The following is a 19,843-nucleotide window of genomic DNA, read 5'->3' as shown; positions in this document are numbered from 1 at the left end:
AAAGGATAATAATAGCACCTAGCTCAGAGGGTCATTACATGAGTTACTGAATGTAAAATGCTTAGACCATGGCCAGGACCACCGTAAGCCCTGAAGAGCTATTTGCTATTCTTTTTTCTTTCTTCTCTCCCTTCCTTCCTCCCTCCCTCCCTCCCTCCCCCCACCGTCTTTCTTTCTTTCTTTCTTTCTTTCTTTCTTTCTTTCTTTCTTTCTTTCTTTCTTTCTTTCGTTCTTCACCATCTCCTTTTATTAAGAATAATGAAAAGGAAACAAGGATCATTCTCCCAGTCAAATACACTTCTGCTCCCTCTTATTGGTGTTTTTAATGACAACTGCCAGGTAGTATGGGAAACATGCAGTTGCTCCCACCCAGATGTGTGTCCATTTTATGACCATCCTAACGATCCATTTGCAAGTACATTAAAGTGGGTGCGTGTGTAGATAAATATATTGGATATATTTATATATGGCCCATATCTGGACAAGGGCTTGGGATGGTGCAAGACCTTAAAATAACACACACACAAAATGGGCTCTTTGCCTAGTGGTATTCTTTTCTTAATCCTTCTCCTTTTGTTGGTTTTTCTCAGTTGTCTGGTAATACTTGGTGACCAGTTCATCTTTAGGACTGAAGGGCAGGGCTGATTGGTATTGGCATTGATGTAGGGTATTTCCTCTGCCCTGGAGCGTAAGCAGTGGTCAGGGCGGTGGGGAGTGGTCCATATGCCGCCCGCCATCCCTTTGAGGGGTGTTGTCTCCCGTGGAGGGTCCTCTCCTGCTTCCATGCCTGCTCAGGCCTCTGGAGCAGCTTTCTCTCAGGCAGGCTTCAGCTGTGTTTTCCTCTGCCCCCATTTGTGCCTCATTGCAATCCGCCCTTCTTCTATCTTCTAAAAGTAAATAAAAATCCCTGGACAGTTGATGCCCCCCCCTACCCCCACCCCAGCCATCGTGTCCTCAGCCCTTCGATGGATTTGCTTCCTTTTCCCTTTCCTCACTGTGCTTTTGGTGGTATTTGAGGCACTAGGGGAGGTAGAGACATGTTCTCAGCCCACCGTCTTGAACTGGAAGTCGGTGTAGTGGTTTAAGTGTTTCTAACTCCATCCAGCTCTGCACAGATGGGGTCCTTTGGGGCTGGCAAGTATTCACACTGGACGCCCAGACCTTGCACAGGAAGCAAAAAGGGAGACATTTATAACTTAGGTCTTTTAATCTTCTTGTGAAGTCTACATGGGCCTGTTGACTTCCAAACCAGTCTCTCAGACCTAGTGGCTGTTTGGGGGAGGAGGGTGGCCCTTCTGTTTCCCTAAGAACTCCAGAGCCTTCAAACTCTCGGGGAGCAGAAGTGAGTGAGTACAAGATGTGTGAACAGGGGAGGAGAGCCAGAGGACGGACCACAGGCTTGGTGGGATACTTGAAAGAGTGAAAATCCAGGGTGTATCTATTAGAGTGGAGGTCATCTTGGGGGGGGGGCGGGGTGGGAGCACAGCCTTCAGTCACTCTCACTCTGCACTCACAGAGCTCTTCTGACAGTCCAGGCCCTGTGGGAAGCTTTTCGCACAAGCTGTTGTGAGGCTCCAGGTTCAGAGTGTTTGAGTGAATTCTCTATGATCACACAGCTGGTGAAGGATATGTCTGGATTTGAACTCAGATCCAAACAGGGCCCAGGCTCCTACCACTGAGCTACATGACTCCCACCTGCCCACAGGCTGACCAGAGCAGGGTCCCGAAGATCTCTCATGGGTCACTTGGGCTGAGCTGTCCACACCTCAGATGTTGCAGTTGGGTCTGAAAGGACAAAGACAAGGAAGCAGAGGGCTCTGGCGCCCTCTGGCGGAGATAGGAGGCTCTGCAGAGATGTGGTGGAGGAGTGGGCGGGGCCTGGACCTGGGGTCCTAGTAGGTCCAAGGAATGAATGATTGAATTAGGGCCCTGGTTGCTCTATATGAGAGCAGGGCTTTACCTCCCCCACTCCTTAGTAAAGAGCCCCCAATATTTACCTGTGTGCATCATCTATTGGAATAAAGACATAGGCTCTGTGTCTAACTTCTGGCTAGTGCAACATAGCAGAAATGAAGTGTGCAATATAAGGAATTATCTTTAAAAGATGGGCGCATGACCTGCTTTGTTCCTTCCTCCATTCTACTTTCTGTAATGCAGATATAATGGCTGGAGCTCAAGCAGAGATCTGGGACCAGGAGTGGAAACAGCCCATTGGAAAGGACAGACTAAAAAAATAAGAGGGGGTCTCGTTTCAGGATGATCATGCAGTTGCCCTATCAGCCTTGGATGCCAACACTTTATTTGAGGGAGACAGAGATACACTTCTACTTTATTTAAACCACTGTTTTTTAAAAAAAATATTTATTTATTTGGCTGCGCCAGATCTTAGTTGTGGCATGCGGGATCTTTAGTTGCGGCATGCGGGATCTTTAGTTGCGGCATGCGGATATAGTTCCATGACCAGGGATCGAACCCGGGCCCCCTGCATTGGGAGCACCGAGTATTAACCACTGGACCACCAGGGAAGTCCCTTTAAATCACTGTTATTTGGGGTTTTCTGTACTTTAGCCAAACTTTTTTCTTTTCACTTAAAAAAAATTATGCTTGTTCATGCCAGAACAAAAGTAAAAAACATTATCAAAATTTTACTGAGTGCACCGTAAGCCATGAAATAAATTCACTTATTAGCCATTTATTTATGAATAAATGGATTTTTGAATTGAATTGAATTTCATATTCAAGATTTTATATTTCAAGTATTGCCACTAAAAAAATATATATTGTTTGGTATCTTTACTCATGTTCTTTCCCAATTCTGAAGGGTTCTGTTATTTTAGGATCTGCCATTCTTAGGACAGATTTTGATCTGATATGTTTAATTATGATGAGGTGGAATTTTTAATGTCTTTTTTCATGTCTTTCAATGGCTTGATAGATAGCTCATTTCTCTGAAGAATAGTTCATGGTCTGGATGTACTACAGTTTATTTATCCATTCACCTACTGAAGGACATTCTGGTTGCTTTTAAGTTTTGGCAATTATGAATAAAACTACTATAGACATCTGTGTGCAGGTTTTTGTGTGAGCATAAGTTTTCAACTCAGTTGGATAAATACCAAGGGGCACAATTGCTGGATTGTATGGTAAGCATATGCTCCGTTTTATAAGAAAATTGCCAGACTGTCTTCCAAAGTGGCTGTACCATTTTGCATTCCCACCAGTAACGAATGAGAGTTCCTGTTGTTCCACCTGTTTGCCAGCACCTGGTGTTGTCAGTGTTCTGGATTTTGGCCATTTTAATAGGTGTGTAGTGGTATCTCATTGTTTTTTGTTTGTTTTTTTGGCGGAGCCATGCGGCTTGTGGGATCTTAGTTCCCTCACCAGGGATAGAACCCGGGCCCTCAGCAGTGAAAGTGTGGAGTCCTAACCACTGGACCACCAGGGAATTCCCATCATTGTTGTTTTAATTTGCATTTCTCTGATGACATTGACGAGGAGCATCTTTTCATATGTTTATTTTCCATCTGTATATCTCTTTGGTGAGGTCTTATTTATTTTTTTGTAGCTGAAAAAGTTAGCCTTGGGCAAATATCCTACTTCCCCATGACTTGATTCTCACATCTGGAATGAGGATAATAGTACCTACCTCACAAAGTGTTTGTTAAAGTTAAAAGTATGTATAACAGTGAGACCTACTGAGAAATTACCTAAGAATTTTTTATTTTAAAATTTATTTTAGCAGCTATTGACTAGGAAAACACTGAAGGGTAATGTTCCCTGACCAAGCAAAGCAGACAAGTCTTTTTTCTCCTTACCCCCAAGGAAAGGTAAGCAAGTTCTATCTGTGCTGTTCTGAGACTTAGGCCTTGTATCAGTTTACTACTGTAGCTAACACGCAACCACAGAATTCTCAGTGGCATCCAGCAATAAACACATAGATCTGAGCAGGTTGTCTCAGGTATGGCTGACTTTGGCTGGGCTTGGCCTATGGGTCTGGTTCAGGTCTGTTCCACATGTCTCTCATCTTCTTTGGACCAGCAGGTTAGCTGGAGTATATCCTTTGCTTGGCAATGGCAGAAATGCAAGAGAGCAAGGCCAAATATGCAAGTACACTTCAAGACTTTGTTTACGTTGTGTTCACTCACATCCATTGGCTAGAGTAAGTTACATGGCTAGGTCCAAAATCAAGGGGTGAAGGAATATGCTTTACCCACCATGGAGCTCTGGGGTAGATGTGTATAGTCTATAGTGGACTGAAGGGTTGGGGCTGGAAAGTTGCACTCACACAGGCTTAGAGTTGGGGGGGGGGTCTCTGGGCCAACAAGTCTTATGTTGGTGTCGGAGGAGGAAGCAAAGGGATTTTGTTTTCGTCCAAAAAGGAAATGACCTAAGGTTAGGAGTGATGCAAGGGCTACAAAGAGGACAGAGTGATAGAGACCTAATCTCTCTGGGGCCTAAGGATTTCAGGGTAGAATGTCAGGAGATATCTGCTTTGGGCCACTGTGGCCTGGGATCCTGGGTCCATCCTGATTCAAGTTTTTATGTGACTTTTGATCTGCACATGTGGGTTTGCCCACAGGGTACAGAGGGCCTGGTCTGGCTGGATGCCCACCACTACAGATAGGCTGGGGCTGAGTTGAATTAAATTTGAGTTGTGAAACAAAGAAATGTGTTGTCACTTGTATCCAGGATTGCTTGGAGCAATTAACATCTGCCCCACACACCGAGTGCCTGGCACATAGTAGGCACTCAATAAAATGGGCTCCGGTATCATGACAGTATCGCAGCCATGGCAGGGTCTTTCCTCCTCCGCTTCAGCGGGGGTGGGGGTGCTACTGAAATCCCATGGGGGTGTGTGGGGGGAGAGACAGTGGGAAAGGGGAGAGGGATTAGAAGCACTCCTCTAGCCTGAGGTTGGGGCCCCTGTGTTCCCCACAACTAGAGCCTGCTTCTTGGAGGGTTGTCCCCAGAGTAGCCAGGTGCAATGAGGGTACTGGGAAGGTCCCAAAGGGCCTGGAAAATCAGCACCTTGGTCTGGGTGCCCTGTCACGCTCCCCCACCCCAGGCTGGGCTTGTCTCCTTTCCTGTTGTCAGGAGGAACAGTGCGCAGCAAACTCCCTTCCTCCTCTCTCAGACTCCCTAAAAAGGCCAAGTGGTGCCCAAAGAGAGGAGTATGGCTATGGCTGGTGAACAGGACCCCTCAGTTCCCACTTCGCCAGAGAGGAGGCTCCCACATGGCCCAAGGTCTCACTTCTGCTTGCTCAAGTCCCAGAGTCCCAGGCCTTGCGGGGGCCTTCCCCTGCCTGGGAGGTCTTTCTGGTCTTGGTGTTATGCAAGGCCGGCAGCTTCCTCCCTGACCAGCCTCCTGGTCGGGCAGTAGAGCTGAGGCTTTGGGAAAAGGGGAAGCAACCCCGAGGCTGGGTCTCCTCTCCAGGAGAGCCAGCAGCACCTCGAGCTCCTGGCCCTGCCCCCTCCATTCTTCTCTCCTGCAGTTTACCAGCCTTGCAGCCATCTCCCCCTGTGGAGCAGGTACTCCCATCCCTGGGCCCGGAGGGCGAGAGGAGGCTTGGGAGCGGGGCTGGGCTGGGATTTGCTGGGGGACACCTGGGTGTCCAAGCCCAAGACATTAATCAAAGCTGCAGTCATAACCCAAACCCCTGAACAAGCCCAAACCTTCTCCAACCCACATCCCAAGCCCCATCCTAACCGTCACCTTGACTCCTGCCCTGCCCAGCCCGGGTACTTATTCTGACCTTGCCTCACCCTCCATTGCATCCTATCCCCTACCATTTAGTAACCGTCATCTCCATCCAGCCCCCGGCCTGACTTGCACGCTCACCCAACACCACCACTCTCAACTCCGTGCCAACCCTAATTCTATTCCAAATCCCAGCCTAACCATTACCTTCACCCCTACCCAACTGCAGCCCGACCCTCACCTTCCCCTCATTTCACTTCACTTGTTACCACTTCATTCATCTGAGCGAAGGCCCCCGGCACCGCCCAGCATAGCTTGGGGGAATGGGCATTCAGGCTAAGAGCATTTACAGTCAGATTAAGGAATGAAATGTGAAACTTCTACTACCCATTTCAAAGCCAATAGACCTCATTTATGGATAATATGGCTTTCCAAGTTAAATGTTTGGCCTATGTTTGGGGCTTTCCACCATTATGAAGATAATGTACTCCTGGAATTGCCCATATGTACCTGATTTCCGATCTGTGCAGTAGAGCACTCCAGCTGGCTGTGTCACCCCATTTCCCTCCTTCTCCAGCCTGAATAGGGAAGTTGGGGAGAAGCTCTGGTACTAGGAAATAGAAACTGAATCCTGCACCCAGGCACAGCTGCCTACAGTAAAACTGCCTCTGCCCTTTCTTCCCCAGGCCAAACTTGGCCTCTAGGATCAGAGGTCAGGGACCTGTGGCCCAGCTGGCCCTCCCAGATGTCCTGGGACACTTGGTCTCATATAGACTTTACCCACTCACTTGCTCTCACACAGGCAGCAAACATGGGTGCCCCCCATGTGCCATCCACCCCAAGCCAGTGCTGATGCAGTATATACCAGTTCTGGGAGTGGGATTTTAAACTCTGTCTTCAGAGTGCCCAAGACTTGGAGATTGGAGGATGAACCCGGGAGCCATGCTCTCCCACATGGTCATTGCCTAAGGGCTGCAGTGCTCCCTGTCCCCAGTACAGCCACCCCCTACCCCAGGACCTGCAATCATCCCTCCAGCACCAGGAGGTGCTGGGTGCGGGTGCCCACCAAGACACCAGCTCAAACCAAGCCCTAGGGGTACCTCCCCCTCAACACCAGGCTTTAAACAAGGACAAGGAGCTCCCTTCCTGGGGTTCTTCTTGCCCTCTCTTTTTTCCAGAAAAGTTCTCTGGGCTGAGGGTGGTCTTTGGGGTGGAACAGGCTGAGCCAGTAAGCTGGACTCTGGTGGGACTGACTTCTTGGGTATTGGGACTGGGCTAAGTATAGGTGACATCTACATGATGTGATTTGGGGTGGTTCTAGAAAGGGTCTTCTCAAAAATCCCTGCTCCATTCTGGGGTCAGTATGTCTAAAATCCTACCATTCCTCCTGTAGCTTCAGCACTGCCCCTTCCAGGGCCCCAAATGGGAACATCAGGGGAGCTGGGGACAATATGAACATTGGTGATGTCCCAGCTGTAGAGGAGGTGACCTTGATGCCCAGTGTGGCTCTGGGCCCCAGGGCCACACATGCTCCCAAACATGCCCAGTAGGCCGCTGCTCAGTCCAGCATCCAGGCCATAGCATCCAGGTCATGGGCCCCAGCCTGGGCCAGCATGAGCCTCTCCTGTGGCCAAGGACCAGGTGTGGAGGGTGTGGAGACATCTTCCTGGGAGAGGAGCAGGACTAGGACTGCCCAAAGAACTGAGGATGAGCCACTGGGCCTCAGCAAATGACCAGACCTGTCTGCAGGAGCAGCCTAGCCAGGGACCCAAGTCAACTAAGGAACAGGGCTCTGCCTGTTCTTCCCTCAGTTTTGCCTTTACTGTGCTCCCTCTCTTCACACTTGGCTAGTCATCCTGACAGGCAATTCAGGCCCTATCCAGGCTCTGGGCATCTGTTCAGCCTCTCCCCAGGTGTGCCCCCTGGCAGCTACCAGAATCAGCTGGGCCCCACCCCTGAGACAGATAGGTTGGGGGCTGGGAGATGTCATGAGTTTCCTGTTCCCACTTCCAGCCTCCCCAGGCCCTTCCCGTCAATCTGTAGAGTCAGCATTTAAGACCAGGAAGGATTGCAAAGTTGGCAACATGGGTTTTTTATGTGTATGTTGTAAAATATACATAACCTAACCATTTTTTAAGTGTTTTAACCATTTTTTCAGTGTACAATTCAGTGGCATTAAGTACATTTATAATACTGTGTAACCATCCTTACTGTCTATTTCCAGAACTTTCTCATCATCCAAAATAGAGACTCTATACCTATTAAACATTAACTCCCCAGTCCCTCCTCTCTCCAGCCCCTGGTAACCTCTATTCTACTTTCTGTCTCTATGAATTTGCCTGTTCTAGGTACCTCATATAAGTGGATGCATACCATATTTGCCCTTTTGTGCCTGGCTTATTTCACTTAGCATAATGTTTTTAAGGTTCGCCCATGTGTGTAATATTTGTCAGAATTTCATTCCTTCCTATGGTTGAATACTATTCTGTTGTATGGATATACCACATTGATCTGCTGATGGACACTTGGGTTGCTTCTACTTTTTGGCTATTATGAATAACTCTGCTATGAACATGTGTGCAAGTAACTGTTTAAGCCCCTGTTTTCGATTCTTTTGGGTATACAACTAGGGGTGGAGTTGCTGGATCATGTGGTAATCTATGTCTGACTTTTTGAGGAAACACAAAACTGTTTTCCAGAGGGGCTGCACAATTTTACATTTCCACCAACAGTACATGAAGCTTCCAATTACTCCACAGCCTTGCCAACATTTGTTATTTTCTGGTTTTGTTTGTTTGTTTACAGTGTGAAGTGGTAGCTCATTGTGGTTTTGATTTGCATTTCCCTAATGACTAATGATGTTGAGCATCTTTTCATGGGTTTATTGGCCATTCATATATCATCTTTGGAGAAATGTCTATACAAGTCTTTAGCTCATTTTTTTGAATTTGGGATGTTCAGTGTGGGGGGGTTGTCCTTGAATTGTAGGAGTTCTTTATATATTCCAGATGTTAATCCCTTATCACCTATATGATTTGCACGTATTTTCTCCCATTCTGTGGGTTGACTTTTCTCTCTCTTGATAGTGTCCTTTGATGCAAAAAAGGTTTTCATTTTGATCAAATTCAATTTATCTATTTTTTCTTTTGTTGCTTGTGCTTTTGGTGTCATACTTAAGAAATCATTGCCTGTTATTAGGTCATGAAGATTTTCACCCATTTTCTTCTAACAGTTTTATAGTTTCAGTTATATGTGTTTCTGGCATCTCTCCCCTTTGGATTCATATCTGTTGCACCTCTTAGAGCCCCCATCTCCACCAGGGGCACTCTATGGCAGAGGGTCTGCCTTCTTGTGCCTGGTATACAGTAGGCATTTAACTCCTGTTTGTAGGATATATGTTGGGCAGGGTCCTTGTGACCCCTGTCACACCTAGACTTGCCCTGCCACCAACTCTAAACCACCAAGGCCCACACCCTTCTCTTGCCCACTACTGCCGGGGGGCTCTGCTCTGCTGCAGGACACATGTCCTCAGTCCCAGGTCCTGAGGAATGGGTGCTCACAGCTACCAAGGACAAGGCAAGCACAGAGATGGCTCTGGAGTGGCTAGAGACCCCAAAGGGGAGGTTTCAGCTAGAAGCCACCTTGGAGACGGAATAAGATTTCAGCAGGCAAAGATCATTTGTGGTGAGGCCAGAGCTGGTCAGCTGGAGAGCTCATGGGCAGACAGGATTGGCCCCACGGTGGGAACTGGTTCCAGGGTGGCCCCAGGAGGAGCAGGAAATGGGGGCAGAGCTGGGAGTAGGAAAGGAAGAGCTTTCAGGGTTGTATGGGGAACCACATCTCACGGGCAATGGGGAGCCACAGAAGGCTTTTGAGCAGGGGAGTGACTCTTAAAGGCTGCACTTTTGTAAGTGCTCAGTCAAGCCCCATTATGGTCTATAGCTGGTAAGGCTGGTGGTAGGGAGACAAGTCTAAAGTAAGAAACCATCATTTTTGCTGGATGCCTTGGAGTAGGTCACTGGGCCTCTCTGGGCTCCAGTTCCTGGTGACTTGGGTGGCAGGGAGGGGGCAGGGAAGTGGGGGAAAGGATGAAACAGCTGTTCATCCTTGAGGGGCCTGGGAAAGCAGAACTTAGGGCGGGGCCAAGAGACAGACAGAGGACTTTCTGGGGCATGCCACCAAGCGAGGACATTCCTGGGTACAGCCTGAGCTGGGAACACGGGCTCCTGGCTCCCAGTGGCAGCTGCCCTGCCCTCTCACTGGGTTGGCCAGCATAGCGTGTGAGGAAACAGGGCTGGGCTCCCAGCAGGCTCTGAGACTGAGGTTCTCCAGGAGGCCTCTGTGTGCCCAGCCAGCACAGTGAACACCACCCTCCTAGGCACCAGAACCAGCGTGAGAACCTGCTATGGACTTCCCGCTCCAGTTCCTCCTCCTGGCCTCATCCATCCCAGCAGGTAAGCTTTGCTGGCCTTTTCCTTCTTACAGGGGCTGGCCTCAGTGAGTCCAGCCCTCTATTGGCCTGGGCAGACTGGACTGTGTCTGGTCACAGGTTTAGCTGCTGACTTTGAAGGAGGGCATGGGAAGGCAGTGACAGGGAACAGTGACCCTCTTTGGGGTGCCCAGAGGGGCTGCATTGCTGGGGGCAAGGTAGAGCTTGGGGGCACATCTGGGGTACCTTCTGTGGGGCAGAGCATGGGGCTCTGCAGTGACCCCAGGCCTGCATCACACTCCTCCCTGTCCTGCCCCCCAACTCAGGCCTGACCTCATGGGGCGTCTCCAGTCCCCAGGCTGTGCAGGGCGTAAGGGGTTCCTGCCTCGTCATCCCCTGCATCTTCAGCTTCCCTGCCAGCGTGGAGGTGCCCCACGGCATCACAACCATCTGGTACTATGACTACTCGGGCAATCGGCAGGTAGTGAGCCATTCCGGGAACCCCCAGCTGGTGGAGGCCCGTTTCCAAGGCCGTGCCCTGCTGGTGGGGCGTGCCGAGCACAAGTTGTGCAGCCTGCTGCTGAGGGACCTGCGGCCCGAGGACTCGGGCTCCTACAACTTCCGCTTTGAGATCAGTGAGGGCAACCGCTGGTCAGATGTCACAGGCACAGTGGTCACCGTGACAGGTAAGGAGCAGGGCCACTGCCTGGAATGGACTCCCAGACTGCTCCTGGCCCCACTGGCTCACAGACCCAACCCTGGTCCTAAATCCAAACCCAGCCTCAATCTTGGCCGCAGTTCCAGCCCCAGCCCTAATCTTGGCCGCAGTTCCAGCCCCAGCCCTGTGCCCCCTGGCATTACCCCCAATGAACCCCTTGCATCCTCCTTCCCCTTGAAGCCCCCTGCCCAAGGCTGGAGTTTCTAGGGCAGGAGGTCTCAGGTGCAGTGAAGGGGAGCCCCTAGCCTCCTGTCTTTTTTCCTCAGAGGAGCCCAGCGTGCCCACCATTGCCTCACCAGCTGAGCTGCGCGAGGGCATGGAGGTGGACTTCAACTGCTCCACTCCCTACGCGTGCCTGCAGGAGCCAGTCAGTCTGCAGTGGCAAGGCCAGGACCCCACCCGCTCTGTCACCTCCAACCTCCAGAAGCTTGAGCCCACGGGCATCAGCCACCTGGAGACCCTCCACATGGCCCTGTCCTGGCAGGACCATGGCCGGACCCTGCGCTGCCAGCTCTCGGTGGCCAACCACAGTACTCAGGGCGAGATTCACCTCCAAGTGCAGTGTGAGTGCGCTGGGGGCCACACCCTCGTCACTGAGCACACGTCTGTGGCTCCCCCGTGGAAACAGTCCCTTCTCCAGCCTGTAGAAATAGCCAGGCTGCACTCGGACCCACAGGGTGGGGCAGGTGGAGAGAGACGACTAAGCCCTAAGGGCCACATCGAAAGGCTCCCTTCCACCTCCAGTCCCCGAAGCTGGGCTGGGCAGAGAAGAGGAGACACAAAAAGCCAGAGAATTGGGGATCAAGCAGCAGGGGCCCTGGGATTTAGCCCAGCCCTGGAGGTTGCCACAGAGGCAGGGGTTTACCCCTTTCCTGACTAAGGCCACTCATACTTGTGACCAGGGTAACACCCAGACATGGCAAAGAGGCAGTGGGAGGAAGTCCGAGTTTTCACTTGGTTATGCATCTTCCCATCACAGTAAAACAGGGCAGCCTGTTCTAGAACGACTGCTGTACACAGGCATCAGGCTGGCTGCTGGCTCCGCCATCAACTAGATGAGCAAACTTTGGACAAGTTACTTGCCTCTCAGAGCCTCTGTTTTCTCATCCGTATAGTGGAGGTAATAGTAAATTCTTTCTATCTCACAGGATTGTTATGAAAATTAAAAGAGTGCTTGGTACCTATTAAGCACTCAAAAATATTAGCTTCTATTATTTTCATATTTACATAGATTAAGCACTTGAAAATATTAGCTTTTTTTTTGACCACACCTCACAGCTTGCCAGATCTCAGTTCCCTGACCAGGGATTGAACCTGGGCCACAACAGTGAAAGCCCAGAATCCTAACCACTAGTCCACCAGGGAACTCCTGAAAACATTAGCTTTTATTAGCATAGTTACATAGAGAGAGGCTTTGGAACAAGATTTAAAGAAGTGCAGTTTCTTTGTATTGTATTTGTATTTCTTTGTTGTAACTCAACAAATGAGGTAAACATTCTGAGTGAATTTGGCTCTGCCTTTGGCCTCTCCATTAGGTGGTTGGTCCCTTGCCAACAGCTACCACAAGCCACTAAAGCAAGCAGTGTGTCCATGACTCTCAGGTAGTAGAGAGGTAATGGACACGTCATGAGGCAGAAAGCCATAGAGGGCAGCGTAGGCTGGACGCTAGGCCAAGCATCACAGCATCAGGCTCTCAGTGGAGAAGGAAGGGATCAGGACTCCTCACAAGGTGGGGGGCAGTGCCTGCCCTGGACGGGGGAACTAATGGGACTTATGATTTATCTGGGTGGGCTTCTTTAAGGCAGAGGGTTGAAAGAGGAGAGGAAAAATGCCCCCTGCCTTCCCTGAGCACCATATTTGACACCCCCCATCATGCCTTTCAGATGCCCCCAAGGGTGTGAAAATCCTCCTCAGCCCTTCGGGGCGAAACATCCTTCCAGGTGATCTGGTCACACTCACCTGCCAGGTGAATAACAGCTACCCTCAGGTCAGTTCCGTGCAGTGGGTCAAGGATGGAACGCACCTCAAAGACCAGAGTCGTGTACTACAGCTGCCCCAGGCAGCCTGGGCCGATGCTGGCATCTACACCTGTGAAGCTGGGAATGGCGTGGGCTCTTCAGTCTCACCCCCTGTCAGCCTCCACGTCTTCAGTGAGTCCTGGGTGAGCCTGGGTCTTGACCAGAGGGCAGGGAGGCGTCCAGGCCATGGCAGCTGAGGGAAACCAGGCCAAGGTGCCTCCTGGGATGCCGGTAAGGAGTCCCAGCCTTGTGTCAGACAGATGGCAAACCTCCCTGGCAGTGAACAGGGCAAAGAGATGCATGGCCAGTCCAGGAGGCTCCTCTGCAGAAGGGGCATGATGTAGAATGGGCAGAGATTTAGGCTGATTGGCTGCAACCCTGAGGGTTTGGGCCTGGAAGTCAGCTGGGTATCCCCCAGTGTGCCCTATGTTGCCCCCACAGTGGCTGAGGTCCAGGTGAGCCCAGCAGGCTCCATCCTGGAGAACCAGACAGTGACGCTGGCCTGCAACACACCTAAAGAAGCGCCCAGCGAGCTGCGCTACAGGTGGTACAAGAACCACGCCCTGATGGAGGACACTCACAGCCGCATCCTCCAGCTGCGCTCAGCCACCAGGGCTGATACAGGCTTCTACTTCTGTGAGGTGCAGAATGCCCAGGGCAGCAAGCGCTCTGATCCGGTCAGCGTGGTGGTCAGCCGTAAGTGGTGGGGGGGTGGGGCACTGGACCTGGGAGCCGGGCTAAAGAGTAGAGCCCCCTGCAGAAGGGTTGGGGTCCTGGGCCCAGGTGCCCTTGAGCTCACATCTGGTCAAGGCTTTGACCTCCCCGGGCTTCAGTTTCCTCCTATTTTAAAAAAACTTTTTATTTTGAAATAAGTTCAAACTTTAAAAAAGTTGCAAGAAGAAAACAAAGAATTATCATATACCTTTAACTTAGATTCTGCATTTGTTAATATTTTTGGAAAATTGATTTTCTCCCTCTCTCTCTCTAGCTATATATTATATGTGTTTGTGTATATATGTGCTCACACATGCACACATATACATGTATGTATGTATATATGCACATATATGTGTGCATGCATGCACACATTTTTCTCTACATATACACTCTCTATCCACATGCATACATACATATGCACTCAATAGGTATACATACGCACGTATTCTATCATCTATCTGTCCATCCATTTATATTCCTGAAGTTGCAGGCATAATGCCCCTTTACCCCTTAATTTCTCAGCATGTATTTCCTAGGGTCACTCTCACGCATAACCACAGTATGATTGTATGTAGTCAGGAAGCTTAACATTGATACAAGACCATTGTCTAATCTACAATCCATATTTAAATTTTACCGGTTGGCCCAATAATGTCCTTTATGGTAATTACTTTTTTCTGGTCCAGGATTCAATCCAGGATCCTACATTGCATTCAGTCGTCAAGTCTCTTTATTCTCCTTCATTCTGGCACAGCTCCTCAGTCTTTCCTTGTCTTCCTTGACATTGAACTCCAACGAGCACAGGCCAGTTGTTCTGTGATGCTCTCAGTTTGCGTTGGTCTGAATGGAGCAGACCAAGCCAGTGCACGTGGGCAGGGACACCGTGGATGTGATTCTGTGTCTGTCTCCCTGTGTCACATCAAGAGGCACGTGGGGTCAGTTTGTCCCATTGCTGGGAGTGTTCACTTTGATTATTTGGGGCAGTGCTGCCCACTGCCAGGTTTCTTTGCCAGTTTTCCCACCTTTAAAGTGGGGTCCCTGGATCCCCATTCTCAGGGTGGCCACAAGGATTGACTGGGATGACAGAGTGATTTGCCCAATCCGGGATAGACACTCAGGAGCTGCTGGAGTCACCCCCCCTTTCCCAGGGCATTATGGGACAAAGTGGGTGCAGGGGTCATAGGCTATAAGGGGAGATCTAGGAATGCCCCTGTTGAGGGTAACAGGTCTGCCCCTCATCTTCACACAGACCCACCCCTCGCCCCGGACCTAACTGCGTTCCTGGAGACACAGGCAGGGCTGCTGGGCATCCTCCAGTGCTCTGTGGTCAGCGAGCCCATGGCTACTCTGGTGTTGTCACATGGGGGCCTCATCCTGGCCTCCACTTCCGGGGAGGGTGACCACAGCCCACGCTTCAGTGTCTCCTCTGCCCCCAACTCCTTGCGCCTGGAGATTCGAGACCTGGGGCCAACTGACAATGGGGAGTACACGTGCTCAGCCACCAACTCCCTTGGGAATGCGTCCTCCACTCTGGACTTCCATGCCAATGGTAAGATGGCCCCAGTGAGGCTAGTGGAAGGAGTCGGAGGAGGAGGCCTTCTCTGGCACCTTCCTCCTGGGAGCCCAGAGGGGTCAACTGAGGGCCTGAACTAGCTGGCTAGAAAAAAATCACATCAAAGCTATGAGGTATACAGTCATCCCAGCCTCAGAGGTTCCTAGAAGTCAAGGCAAAAAGGGAAACATGGAAGATTGAGTTATTCCTTTTGTACCCATTCTGACTCTGAGCTTGGAGGGTTCTTCAATGCGCATTCATTTGTTTTTTATTTATTGAACATTTGGGGCAGACTCCGTGCTAGGAGTCAGATGCAGAAGGCCAAACAGAGAAGTTGGGTCTTGGTGCATGTGCTGCCCTTCCCTCCTTCTGAGGCAGACATAGGTAATTGATCAAGCCAGGTTTTTGACATAAGCCTGGGATCTGGCTCAGAATCCTTCTCAACCATGCTTCAGCCAGCTACTACCAATAAGAGCTGAATTGGCATTCAAGACCAGACCCTCCTAGATCATCAAGAGATTCACAGAGCTGATGCCACGATGCCCAGAGCTCCCTACGATTGAGTTGGGAGAGGGGAACCCGGGGGCGCTTCCTGCAGTGGGTGGCATGAGGCCACAGGCGTGCAGGGGAGCCAAGCCTTCCTCTCTCCCTTTCCTTCTAGCAGCCCGTCTCCTCATCAGCCCGGCAGCAGAGGTGGCAGAAGGGCAGGCAGTGACACTGAGCTGTAGGAGCAGCCTAAGCCCGACACCTGACACACGCTTCTCCTGGTACCGGAATGGGGCCCTCCTTCTCAAGGGGCCCAGCAGCAGCCTTCTGCTCCCTGCGGCCTCCAGCACTGATGCCGGCTCATACCACTGTTGGGCCCAGGATGGCCATAGCACCAGCGGGCCCTCCTCACCTGCTGTCCTCACCGTCCTCTGTGAGTAGCCTTCCCACCAGCCCCTGCCTGCCGTGAGGAGGATCAGCCCATTGGAGTCCATCAGCCACCCCCACCTCCTCCAGGCTCTCCTGGCCCTGTCCTGCCCTGGGGTCTAGATGAGGAAGGCAGCCACGAGCCTGGGCATCACGGACCTCGACACCCAGGACTGAAAATTGGAGACCGAGGCTGGGGAATCTCATTTCCCAGCCCCAGTTCCATTAGGGCTCTGCCTCTAGCCTCAGACCCATCATGGACACCATGTCCAAACTTTGTCCTCCAGAGCTGGGCCCTGGGACACTGTACTCACATATGTGCACACACCCCATAGGCTGTGCCCTCACAGGTGCAGACCCGAAGACAGAGCCTCTACGCACAGGGACTGCGTCCTGTCAAGGGTGGATGCTTTTGAGGGGCTGACCAATGTTCAGGACATACTTACCTTCCAGAACACCGTCCCTGACATGTGCAGGAGTCATGTCCGGGGACTGTCAGGAGGAGCAGGTGCCTCTGGGGGGTTTTCTAGTGTTCAGGGTGAGATCACATGGGGACTTTGGCCCCAATCTTCAGAAACTTCTAGGAAGAGGGCATTTTAGGCATTATCTATTCTCACAGGAGCTGGCTTGGAGATCAGAGATAAGAGGCAGGAAGGATCTTGGGGGAAGGGATGGGGTGCAGAGTGGAAGCAGAGAGCAAGACACCCAGGGATTGCTAGGTAGGCGCCTGCTCAGGAGCACCTGGAGGTTATGCAAGGTGGCTGCTTGCCCATATGGTACCTCTGTCCAAGCTAGAAAATGGCACTCCTTCTGGGAAGATGCAGTCCAGCGCTAGGGCATAGCTTAGCACAAGGGGCATGGGCTGAGGTCTTCCCACCCTGGTCTGTTTGTCCTTGTGTCGTGCACAGCCTGCACAGCTGTTTGCGGCAGCTCTGGGTGCATGCCTTTGCTCAGTGTGTTCTGGGAGCCTAGCCAGCCTTTAGTGGACCTGTGGGACCCTGGCAGAGGCTGTGGGATAGTGCCCATGCTCCTCTCCCTACAGATGCCCCACGCCAGCCCATGTTTACCGCCCGGCTGGACCCTGATACCGCAGGAGCCAGGGCTGGACGGAGAGGCCTCCTCTTGTGCCGTGTGGACAGTGACCCCCCGGCCCAGCTGCGGCTGCTCCACAGGGACTGTGTCGTGGCCTCTTCCCTGCCAGCCGGGGGCAGCTGTAGCACCTGTGGGGGCTGTTCCCAACGCACAAAAGTCACCAGAGCCCCCAACCTGCTGCGTGTAGAGATCCAAGACCCGGTGCTGGAGGACGAGGGCATGTACCTGTGCGAGGCCAGCAGTCTCCTGGGCAATGCCTCTGCCTCGGCGACCTTCAATGCCCAGGGTGAGGCGGGTCAGGGAAAGGGTCGCTCAGGGTCAGGGGCTGGTACTCGGGACCCCATTCCTTTGCAACCCCCAGCTCTGAGGAGGGTCTATGGGGCGAAACCACCTTTGGTCAGCAGTGGGAGCTTGCTTTCCTCCCCCTGCCCCATGGGCACCCCAGAGGGCCTCCTTCCCACCCCCTCCAGGCAGGGAGGCTGGACCACTGGCACCGGGGTCTGGGGGGAAGCCATCAAGGTGAGGCCTGTCTCAGTAGGCCTGTGCTGCCTGTTCTCCAGCCACTGTCCTGGTCATCACACCATCGCACACGCTGCAGGAGGGCACTGGAGCCAATCTGACTTGCAGGGTGGGCCGGGAAGCCGGTGGCCCTGCCAACTTCTCCTGGTTCCGGGATGGGGCACTGTGGGCCCAGGGCCCCCTGGAGACCCTGACGCTGCTGCCCGTGACCAGAAAGGATGCTGCCCTGTATGCCTGCCGCATCCTCACCGAGGCTGGTGCCCAGCTGTCCACCCCTGTGGTCCTGAGTGTGCTCTGTGGGTGATGGGCAAGGGCAGGTTTGGACCCTTGGAGGGTGGAAGGGGTGGTCTGGGGGAAACAGGGCTGAGGTTGGGTTTGGGGAGGCAAGAATGTGGCTCGGGCGTGGGCAAGTGCGGGACTGAACTGCGTGTGTGTGTGGGGTGGGGGGATGGAGTGTGGCAGGTGAAAGGTGGTGAGCTGGGCTGGGGGTGGCCTGAGCTCCCCAATATCCCTGCAGATCCCCCAGATCCTCCAAAGCTGTCAGCTCTCCTGGATGTGGACCAGGGCCACATGGCTGTGTTCATCTGTACTGTGGACAGTCGCCCTCTTGCCCAGCTGTCTCTGTTCCATGGGGAGCACCTCCTGGCCACCAGCCCAGGGCCCCGGCTCTCATCCCGTGGCCGCCTCCAGGCCAAAGCCACGGCCAACTCCCTGCAGCTAGAGGTCCAAGACTTGAGCCTGGGGGACTCTGGCAGCTACCGCTGTGAGGCCACCAATGTCCTGGGATCAGCCAACACTTCCCTCTTCTTCCAGGTCCGAGGTGAGTGTCGGTGCTCTGAAGCTGTGGTGGACCCAAGTGCCTTGGGGGCCACTCTGCATATTTAGGTATAGATGTATAATATATAATATACAAATGTGAGTATATATACATATATATACATATATACACACGCATATGAATATATTCATATTCTTCATTTATCTATCTATATATATTCTTTTTTTTTTTTTAATTTTTATTTATTATTTATTTATTATGTTTATTTTTGGCTGTGTTGGGTCTTCGTTTCTGTGTGAGGGCTTTCTCCAGTTGCGGCGAGTGGGGGCCACTCTTCATCGCAGTGAGCGGGCCTCTCACTATCGCGGCCTCTCTTGTTGCGGAGCAGAGGCTCCAGACGCTCAGGCTCAGTAGTTGTGGCTCACGGGCCCAGTTGCTCCGCGGCATGTGGGATCTTCCCAGACCAGGGCTCGAACCCATGTCCCCTGCATTGGCAGGCAGATTCTCAACCACTGCGCCACCAGGGAAGCCCCTATATATATTCTTCTGTAATAATCCTCCCTAAATGAATAAACCAGAAAAAAGGAAAGTTAATATCAATAATGCTGCAAAGGCCAAAGAAAAACACATTTTTTTCTCCCACAATGACAAACATCAGTTTTTGAACATTTTCCTTGGGCCTTGATTCTGTAGAGAAATTGAAGGTCAGAGTTTTAGGGGCTTGCTCATGGTCACGTGACTAGTCCCTGGCACATTCAATGCTGGCCCCTGGTACAGTCTGGGCTCTCAATCACCACTCCGGCTGTCTCTCCTTTTTACTCCTCCAACCCTGGTCTCCTCCTGCCTCAGACCCAGGGGGCACTAGGGACAGCCCTTTGCCCAGTCCCCAGTTCCTGGGCTCTCGTGACTTGGAGGTTGGGTGCAGAGTTGGCTGGAAAGAGCTGAAAAGAACTCAAGATTACACAGCTGCTAACTTCCCCTTTCAAGCACTTGGTCACCCATGCTGAGGCCAGCTCATGATAAGGACAATGGCGCTTGGCATGACCTAAATCCTTACCATTTCAGTGTTTTATGGGGTCAAACCAACATTTGTCAAGAGCTAACATGTGCAGGTGCTGTGCCTGGCACTGGGGTTACAGGTCACACAACCTGAGGGCCCAGGTGAGGCTCACCCTCTGGTAGGTGAAATACTATTGACAAAGCAAAACCATAACTCAAGGTGGTGGGCAGTGAATGCTAGGTCAGAACCAGGGCAGCGGAGTCAGGTACAGGAGAGGAAGAGGCATGGAAATGCAGTGGGGCCCTCAGTAGTGGTCTGGTGGGGGAGCTGTGGCTCCGGGACACGGGCTTGGGGTCTTGCAGTCCTCATGTGGACACACATGCAGTCCCAGAATGTGGGAGGGTATGGTG

The 19,843-nt window shown here is 51.8% G+C and overlaps 1 protein-coding gene across 8 annotated transcripts in view; it reads left to right on the top strand.

Moving 5' to 3' along the window:
• Nucleotides 1–19,843, top strand: part of SIGLEC1 (sialic acid binding Ig like lectin 1) — a 37,733-nt gene that overhangs the window by 9,571 nt on the left and 8,319 nt on the right. For 2 of the 8 annotated variants that reach the window (XR_014254613.1, XM_082428894.1), the window contains exons 1-10: nt 9,888–10,152; nt 10,454–10,813; nt 11,112–11,408; nt 12,729–12,995; nt 13,305–13,559; nt 14,830–15,129; nt 15,794–16,051; nt 17,087–17,422; nt 17,697–17,951; nt 18,173–18,475. Coding sequence is in view for 7 of the 8 variants with exons in the window: in XM_082428894.1 (XP_082285020.1) it covers nt 10,104–10,152; nt 10,454–10,813; nt 11,112–11,408; nt 12,729–12,995; nt 13,305–13,559; nt 14,830–15,129; nt 15,794–16,051; nt 17,087–17,422; nt 17,697–17,951; nt 18,173–18,475 (2,680 nt within the window). In the remaining variant the exon portion in view is untranslated. Of the gene's footprint in view, nt 1–5,446; nt 5,530–9,887; nt 10,153–10,453; nt 10,814–11,111; nt 11,409–12,728; nt 12,996–13,304; nt 13,560–14,829; nt 15,130–15,793; nt 16,052–17,086; nt 17,423–17,696; nt 17,952–18,172; nt 18,476–19,843 lie in introns of those variants that run through there. The other 6 variants (XM_082428890.1, XM_082428889.1, XM_082428891.1 and 3 more) reach the window with 6 other exon arrangements.

This window comes from Balaenoptera physalus, assembly GCF_965194825.1.
Source record: "Balaenoptera physalus genome assembly, chromosome: 16".
Taxonomy (NCBI): Eukaryota; Metazoa; Chordata; class Mammalia; order Artiodactyla; family Balaenopteridae; genus Balaenoptera; species Balaenoptera physalus.
Note: the sequence above shows the minus strand (reverse complement) of the source record. Positions and strands in the feature narration are given on the sequence as shown.